The sequence below is a fragment of the Varanus komodoensis genome, unplaced genomic scaffold (genome assembly GCF_004798865.1).
Source record: "Varanus komodoensis strain SLA01 unplaced genomic scaffold, ASM479886v1 scaffold165, whole genome shotgun sequence".
NCBI classification, from domain to species: Eukaryota; Metazoa; Chordata; class Lepidosauria; order Squamata; family Varanidae; genus Varanus; species Varanus komodoensis.
The window spans coordinates 21,426-30,005 of record NW_025335487.1 but is presented as its reverse complement, the minus strand read 5'-3'; the positions used below and the strand labels follow the sequence as shown (position 1 = coordinate 30,005).

At 62.2% G+C, this 8,580-nt stretch overlaps 1 protein-coding gene across 1 annotated transcript in view; it reads left to right on the top strand.

The window, feature by feature from the left end:
• Positions 1 to 127: 127 nt before the first annotated feature.
• The window catches only part of MN1 (MN1 proto-oncogene, transcriptional regulator), a 29,872-nt gene continuing 21,419 nt past the window's right edge, over positions 128 to 8,580 (top strand). Inside the window, exons 1-2 of the mRNA XM_044426183.1 lie at positions 128 to 2,215; positions 2,273 to 3,461. Of these exons, the coding sequence (XP_044282118.1) occupies positions 128 to 2,215; positions 2,273 to 3,461 (3,277 nt within the window). The remainder of the gene's footprint in view (positions 2,216 to 2,272; positions 3,462 to 8,580) is intronic.

Genomic DNA, 8,580 nt, shown 5'->3' with positions numbered 1-8,580 from the left:
CAAGGATGTGAGCCGGGCGCGGCGCCCTCCCCGCGCTGCCGCAGCCCCGGCCAGCCGCCCGCGGCCGTGCCCCACTGAGCGACGGCCGCCCGGCCGGGAGAGCGAGGCAGCGCGCGGCGCCGGCGGGATGTTCGCGCTGGAGCAGTTTGAGGCGGCGGGCGGCGGCGGCGGCAGGAGCGGGGCGCCGGGCGACCGCGCCGGCGGCTTCGGGCCGGCGCTGGGCTCGCACTTCAAGCCGTCGCCCTTCCACGCCGGGGCCGCCAGCGGCGAACCGGCGGCCCTGGGCGCCCTGGGGGAGCCTTCCTCGGCCATGCTGGCCATGAACCTGAACTTGCCCGGGGAGGCGTACGGCTTCTCCACCGCCCGCGGGAGCCACTCGGAGCTGCAGCAGGCCCAGGCCGTGCACGGCTTCTTCGGCAACCAGCAGCCCGCGCACGCCGGCCACCACCAGCCGCCGCCGCCGCACTTCGGGAGCGGCTTCGGGGCCGAGTCCAGCGCTTCCTGCCTGCACGGCGGCCGCCTGCTCAGCTACCCCGCCGGCCAGCAGACCTTCGCGGCGGACGGCTACGACCAGCACCTGGCGGACGGCGGCGAGGGCTTCGGGCAGCAGAGGGCGGGCCCCCTCCAGGACTTCCAGCCGCCGCCGCACCACAACCCCGGCGTGCCCGCCCCGTGCCTCCCGCTGGACCAGTCGCCCAACCGCGCGGCCTCCTTTCACGGGCTGCCGGGAGCCACCTCCGCGGAGCCGCACAGCCTGGACTCGCAGCGGCGCCTCCCCAGCCAGGGGGCGGCCGCCGTGGACGCGCTGGAGTACAGTTACGCGAGCGGCGAGGGCCACTTCGACCTGCCCGTCTTCTCCCCGTCCGAGGCCGATGGGCAGCTGCCGCCCTACGGAGCCGGCCGGCAGCCCGTGCCGCCGGGCGGGGGCAACTTCTCCGGGCCTTCCGCGGCCCTGCCCCGCGCGCCGGGCGCTATGGGCGCCATGGGCAAGGTGCACCCGCCGCCGCCGCCCCCGCAGCAGCCGCAGCAGCCGCACGGCGTGTTCTTCGAGCGGTTCGGCGCCTCCCGCAAGATGCCCGTGGGCCTGGAGCCGGGCCTGGGCGCCGGCAGGCACCCGCTGATGCAGCAGCACCAGCCGCCGCCGGCGCTCCTGGCCAGGCAGAACTCCTGCCCGCCTGCCCTGCCGAGGCAGCAGCCCTGCGCGGAGGGCAACAGCACCGGCGCGGGCCTGCAGGACGGCGGCGGCGGCGGCGGCCCGCTCCTGCAGGGCCAGCACGCCCAGTTCGAGTACCCCATCCACCGCCTGGAGAACAGGAACCTGCAGAGCGCCTACGGGCCGGGAGAGCCGGTCTACGGCGCCCACCACCACCCGCAGGCCCCGCAGCCCCCGAACCAGCGGCTGCAGCACTTCGACGCGCCGCCCTACATGAGCCTGGCCAAGCGGCCTCGCTTCGACTCGTGGGGCGGCGGCGGCGGCGGCCTCCACGGCGCCGCCCTGGACAGCCACCTCTCGCCCACTGCCGCCTACCCGGGCCTGCCCGGGGACTTCACGCCGCCGGGGCCGGACAGCTTCCCGCCGCCGCCGCCGCCGCCGGGCGCGCCGCTCCAGCCGCCGCCGGGCGCTGACCACCAGGCGGCCCTGCAGCAGCAGCAGCAGCGCCAGAACGCCGCGCTGATGATCAAGCAGATGGCCGCCTCCCGCCACCAGCAGCAGCGCCTCCGCCAGCCCAGCCTGCAGCAGCTCGGCCACCACCACCACGGCCACGGCCCCCACCACCACCCCGGGGAGCCCCCCTTCGAGGCGCAGGAGGGCGCCTGGTTCCCGGCCCCGCATCCCCCCGCGGCCCCGGCGGGCGCGGGCGACCTGCTCTTCCGGCCGGGGATGGGCGGCATGCCGGGCCTGCAGGAGCCGCCGCTGCGGATGCCGGCGGGGGGCGAGGGCCACGTGCCGTCCCCGGGCAGCCTCCAGGGCCAGTTCGGCCTGAGCCCGTCCTCGGAGCGTCGGCCCGGGCCGCCGGACTTCGCCGCCCAGCAGGGCTTCCCCTTCGGCGCCTCCAGCCGCCAGGCCACCCCGCACAGCGGCTCGCCGGGCTCCTACGGGCCCCCGACGGACTTCCAGTCCTCCGGGCCGCCTCCCCCCGCGCAGCCCCGGCCGCCTGCGACGAGTAGCAAGCTGGGCGCGCTGTCGCTGGGCTCCTTCCCCAAGGGCGGCGGCGTCGGGGGGCCTCCCGGGGGCGGCGGCGGCGCGGGCGGCGGCGCGGGCCCCAAGGAGAGCAGCGGCCTCTTCGGGCAGAGCTGCCTGGCCGCCCTCTCCACCGCCTGCCAGAACATGATCGCCAGCCTGGGCGCCCCGAACCTCAACGTCACCTTCGGCAAGAAAGGCGCGGCGGCGGCGGTGGCCGGCGGCATCGGGGCGGGCGGCGAGGGCGCCAAGCGCAGCAAGCTGAGCCCGGCGGAGCCGCCCGAGGCGGGCAGCGCCGGGCCCGCGCCGCCCCCGCCTGCCCCGGGCGAGAGCGGTCTGTCCCCCAACTACTCGCCCGGCCCCGGCCCCGACGGCAAGGCGGGCGGCGGGCGGGGCAGGGGGCGCAGGAAACGGGACAGCGGGCACGTCAGCCCGGCGGGCGGCGGCGGCGGCGGCTTCTTCGACAAGTACGGCCCGTCGGCCGGGGTCGAGGGCGGCAGCCCCGCGCAGGGCGGCGAGCGCGGCGGCGGCGGCACCGCGCACCTGCACGAGCCCCACAAGGCGCTGAGCTCGCCGCCCTCCTCCTGGGCCAAGGGCGGCGGCGCGGCTGACCTGCTCCTGCCCCCGCCGGCCCCGGAGCAGCCCGAGCTCCTGCCCGCCCTGGACAAGGCGGACTCCTGCTCCCCGCGCAGCGGCGGCGACTTCCCCGACGAGGCCGGCAACGAAGACGAGGTGTCCTCGAGCTCCGACAACCAGCTGGCCAAGGGCTGCCCGGCCGGGCGCAGCCCGCTGCAGCCGCGGCCGGGCGACCACGCGCTGCTGAACGGACAGAAGGCCGCCCTGGCCCAGCTCGGCCTGCACGGCGGCGGCACCTCTACCTCCAGCCCCGACAGCTACGGCGGCGGCGCCCCCGCCGGCGGCCCCGCGCAGGACGAGATCCACCCGCTCGAGATCCTGCAGGCGCAGATCCAGCTGCAGCGGCAGCAGTTCAGCATCTCCGAGGACCAGCCGCTGGGCCTCAAGAGCGGCAAGAAGCCCCCCGACGGCTCGGGCGGCGCCGGCCAGAACGGGGACAGCGCGGAGCTGAGCAGCTGCTGCGCCGCCGCCGCGGGCGAGGCCGGCAAGGGCGCCATGAGCACCATCGACCTGGACTCGCTGATGGCCGAGCACTCCGCCGCCTGGTACCTGCCCGCGGACAAGGCCCTCCTGGACGGGCAGGAGGAGGACAAGGGCCTGGCGCCCTGGGAGAAGGCCAAGCCGCCGCACGCCAGCAAAGAAGGTAACTCGTGCCCGCCGCCTCTCCGCGCAGGGCGGCCTGCGTAGCCGGGCCCGTGCAGCCCCCCGTGCCTCCCGCCCCCGGGCGAGCCGGGGCTGGGCGCCGCCGCGCGACGAGGGCGTGCAGCGCTCTGCGCCTCCCGCTGCTCCCGGGAGCCCCTCCACGAGCCGCTGCGCCCCCCCCCCCGCCCCCGGAAGCGGCAGGCCTGCCCTCCGCGGCCTCGGGCGAGGCAGCGCCTCCCATGGGGGCTGCGGGAGCCGGGCAGCCCCTGTCGGGCCTCCCGCCGGCCGGGGCCGGGAGGGGCTGCCGCGGGCGGTGTTCGCGGGGAAGCGGCCCTCCTGCTCGCGCCCTGCAGGAACCTGCCCCGGAGGCCAGGCCAGCCCCCGGCGGGGTTCGGCCTGCTGCTGCGAGCGGCCGCTCTCGGGTGTCGTGCGGAGTGCGCGCGAAGAGCGGCGAGGCCGGGCCGCGTGTCGCCCGGGCGCTGCCGGGCCTCTTGCGCGACGCGGGGCTGCGGGCCGGGCCGGGCCGGGCCGGGCCGGGCGTCGTCCAGCCGCGGGGCGTCGCGGCTCGGAGCGGTTGTGCCGCGGCTCGCTGCGCCGGCCCTTTGTGGCGTCCTCCCCCAGGCAGCCCGGCGGGGGCGAGGGGGGCATTATTTTCGCGGATTCACGATGCACCTTCCCCCTCTTACAAGCAGCGGAAGGGCCAAGCGGAAATGTCGGCGCGTACGTGGCTACGGCTTGTTTTAGGAGCCCTGCCTTTCTTCCTGGGCCCTTTGAACGATCACGGTCGTGGTACTTCCGCTTGTTCATAACAAACCCCAAACCCCGCGGTTATCTCGGCCGGGCTGCGTTTTGTTGTACAGTTGAATGAGAAGCAAGGTAAGGCTGTTGCAGTGCTGCTCCGCACGTAGTGGTGCTCCCGCCCAGGAAGTGGGGCCTCGGTGGGGGCAGAGATCCGGGGGGCTTTTGCCCAGCGGCTGCTGGATTGGAGCATTGTGTGCACAGGTGGTCGCTGGAGAAGCACAACATGAGCGCCGAGTGGGGATGCCCGGTGTGTGTGTGTGTGGAGAGGTTTGCCACATCTCAGAAAGAGGCTTTCTCTTTTTGTCCCCCCCCCCCCATGCCTGGGTTTCTTGAGGGCTCCCTTAACACCGAGCTGGGGCTGCTGGCGTTCTGTCCCCGGTGCTGCGGGCAGGGATGCCGCCTCCCGGTTGCCTCTTTGTTTCCAGCAGTGCCAGTGCGGAGCGGGTCTCCTCCAGCGCGGGAGTGCTTAGCATGCACGGCAGATGCTGGGAGCGCATCAGCATTCTGCAGGCTGCGTCCCGGCAAGGACATAAATTGGTTTGTTTGGGGCCGCCTTTTCCATTTTTAAATGGAGTTTCACACAGCATCCTTCCTGGCTGCTTCTTTCATTGTTTCTTGTACACAACATCTAGATCTGACTGGATCAATAGCTAGTTAGCACAAATCACAGCTCCCGTCACATCTACCTTGCCAGACATGCACGTACATGCTCCTGTGTGCGCTCCTGCGCTCTCACGGGCGTGCATGCGCGCGCACACGCACACTGTAAATACATTCAGAATGGAAAGGAGAGAAATGACTGAAAGTCTTTGATTGTTACTAAGAAACACGGAGGTGAAGTGCTTCTGAGGTGTGCTTTGTTTCCTATCAATGATGCTTTGTTGCCCAGGAATTTGACACATTGGCCACAATCCAGCACGGAGTGAACTCGGCTTTCAAGCCCATTGAGTCCCACAGTCTTCTTTTCCTCACTTATATAGCGCGAGCGTGTAAAAAAGCCCATTCCCATCGTGGTGGCTTGATGGCATCAACTTTTTAAGAGCGTGGCCCTTCTTCACAACTGTCTCGAAGAGGCCTCGGCGCTTGGGCACGGGCTCTCTGAGCAGGATCCTGCCTGCCGTCGTTGCACGCCCAGCTGAGTTCTAACGCAGCAAAGGTTAGCGTCAGGCGAATGGTCTGCAGATGGGCAACAGTGAAAAAGTCGAGTCCGTGTAGAAACCTGTAAATAGACTGAGGCTGCAATCCAGTGCCCACCCTGCTGAACTCAGTGGGACTTGCTTTTGAGTAGTTACATTTGATTGCAGTATCGTTTTGCATGTAAGAAAGCTGGCAGAGATACATGGAGAAATATTTGATTTGCGAGGTTTTTAGTTTGTGAAATATCATGTATTTTAAGGCTTAGGCACTTGAAGAAGTAAGTTTGTGAAGTGAGAAACTGAGGTCTGTATTTCCATTTTGAATGTAGCATTGGATAAATATTCTATTTAAAAATAAAACAGGACACAGGAAAGAATGGCATTGCTGACGTGTTCTTGTTTTAGAACATGACCCTGGCTGTGAAGAAAGGGAAAATTTCTTTAAAATTATTTATGACACATAATCAGTATAATCTGCAGTGTAATGTTTGCTCTTTGAATTTGTGAGTGAATATTACAGTGATCTGGAAAGTTCCCCACTAGTGGGACTTGGGAGTTCGCCTGTGCGCGCTCTGCTCCTGAGGATCTCCATGAAGGAGTCTATTAATGCAGATTTCAGATGCAGCCGGACTCCACCATCACAGTGGACCTCTCTCCTTCTCCACTTCCAACAGCTGCTATAATTCCAACAGTTTATAATCTGAAACAACCTTTTCTTAATTATGAATTGCAGTGCCAAAATCAATTCTCCAGTCCCATTTCAATGTTAGGTTTTAAAAAATCTATATTTGGTACATATTACCATGTGTACTATCATATGAATACCCTTAGGGAGTTTGTGTGTGTCAGTATTATAAGATCTGATACTGTTGTGTTTTTAAAAAGGTGGGGTTTTTTTGGGAAGGGGAGGGCAATTTACACTGGAAGATTATTTAACGCTCTTGGCAACAACAGCAACAACAAAACAACAACACGCCAAACCTCTTTAGGAGAGAGGGCTGGAAACTTCCACAGAGCTGCGAGCTGACTTTTGGCCGAGCAAGATGGCTTTGGCGCCTCGAAGGCCGACAGGAGCATCTTCCTCCAGAACGAGTCAGGGGAGGCCGCAGCTGGTCCATCCCTCTTTCCACTGAGTGCGGCCTTTGCACACCGTGGACTGTTCCAGAAGCAAATGTCTTAAAGTCACTGCCTAAGAGTTGGTCTGCACAGGACAGGGACGCGCTATAGCAGCCTGGAAACGAGGCGAGCGCCGGGTTTTTCTATTTTGATGCACATCTGGAAGCGAGTGAATGACATGTGCATTTATGCTTAGATGGGGTGCATTTTTAGATGGATCTTTTTCTTTGGGGCAAAAAACTTTGTGTGTGGTGTGGACCTCAGTTCTCTTTTCACACGCTTGATCCTGTGTACTTCTTAAGGAAACGGTTTGACCAGTTATTTAGAAATGTGCATCCCACTGAAGTCAGGGGGACTTCCCTCCCGCCCTGGATACAGGATCAGGGCTGGGAGTCTCCCCCCTGCGCAGCTAGGTGAAGAATGAAGGACAGTGCTCTTCAGCACATGCCTTCCGCTATTCCACTTTTATTTACCACAATTTTTGAGCATTCACGAGGGGAGGGATGGGGTGGGGAGTTCCCGTGTCGCTGCCTCAGAGCACGAGGCAATCTCAGATGTCTTGGGTGGCCGTCAAGCAGAATGTGAGTAGATGTGGTTACACTCCGTGGCAGCTGCATTTTTATTCACGGGCCTTTGCAATATATTTAGCTTCTGTTTGTTGGTTTGGCACCATGTCACAGCATTCATAAATCTGTCGCTGATAGAAGTCAGCACATAGAATGGAGAGGACATTAACTGGATAACCTGCGTAACATGGAACATGTATTTGTGGGATTAATCAGCGGCTAGGTGTGTCTCTTGGCTCCCGCTGGGTGCCCTTCTGTTTCTTGCTATGCTCTGGGTAATTTCTCAAATAAAAGTTTCTGATTTGTGTGAGATAATAGCTTTATTCTTAAAGACTTGATTTTTAAATACTTTACAGAAAATCTAAACACCTGAAAAGTGATATTTAGGTTGCAATTGATTTACGGCATATTAAGGACTATTGGAAGTGGGTGAACTGATGAAATCCGCTGTACTTCCATGGCAATAAAAATGTATTCCTCTGTGTTGTTTTGCTTGCATCGATAGCACTATTCGAATCTCTGTGAGGAATCTGAACAGTATTGACAGTGTTGCTCTCCATGCCGTGTTATGTGACAAAGTCCGATTGATATGAAATGCTCATCATTAATAAATGAGCTGGGTTAATGGCCTGGTGGATGAAGGAGAGGGACCAGAGCAAAGGCAGCAGAAGAGATCTGTGTGCTTCTGGTTTTAGAATCGATCACTGTAGGTATTTGGTGTCACGGGCCAGAGTGCTGTGAGCATTGCTCACCAGTGATGCCTTCCACGGCCATTTGGTGGGCAACTGCGTTTCTCCCGCCGCAGCCTTGCTGCTCTGCATTTGGAGGTACTTCTTGGGATAAAGTGTATGTTATGCAGCTGTTTCTGAGGGCCCCGGTCTGGAGGTCTGTCGTGGTTAAAACCTTTCTTCGTTTAAGCTGTTCGGTTCTTCTTTCCTCCTCTCCCTCTTGACTATTCTGAGAATGATGGAGGGACCACATCTCTGTTGACGGCCGTTGGAGCGACGCAGCCTTTGCAGCGAGCGAAACCGTTTTTTAAAATGAATCTGATTTGGTGGCTTGCTTGGCCGTGATACTCTGTGTTAACGAGAATGCTTACTTGCGCATCCGATTCTGTTGGTTAGGCCTGAGCTTTGTGTACCCACTAGTGGGGGAGTGAATGTGTAAGTTAATTGTGGAGAACTCCATGTGGCCTTAGCAGAACTGGAAACTCATTTGCGTGTGATGCAGCTCTGTGTTGAGCTCGGTTTTTGATCTTCTTTAGAATTGCAGTATTGCATTAGGTAAGTTTATTTCTGTTTTATGCAAAATTATATGAACCTATTTGTAATTTATTCAAATTAGTTTTGACTTGCTGCTTTGGCACAAATTTGTAGGAAAGCAGAACACAAATGAACAAGTCCTTGTGAGTTTCTGGGGAATAATTCATCTGGTGCAGTGAAATCCAGTTTGGGAGACAATGTTTGATAAACTGGTAATTTTGAAGGAAGATGGCAAAACT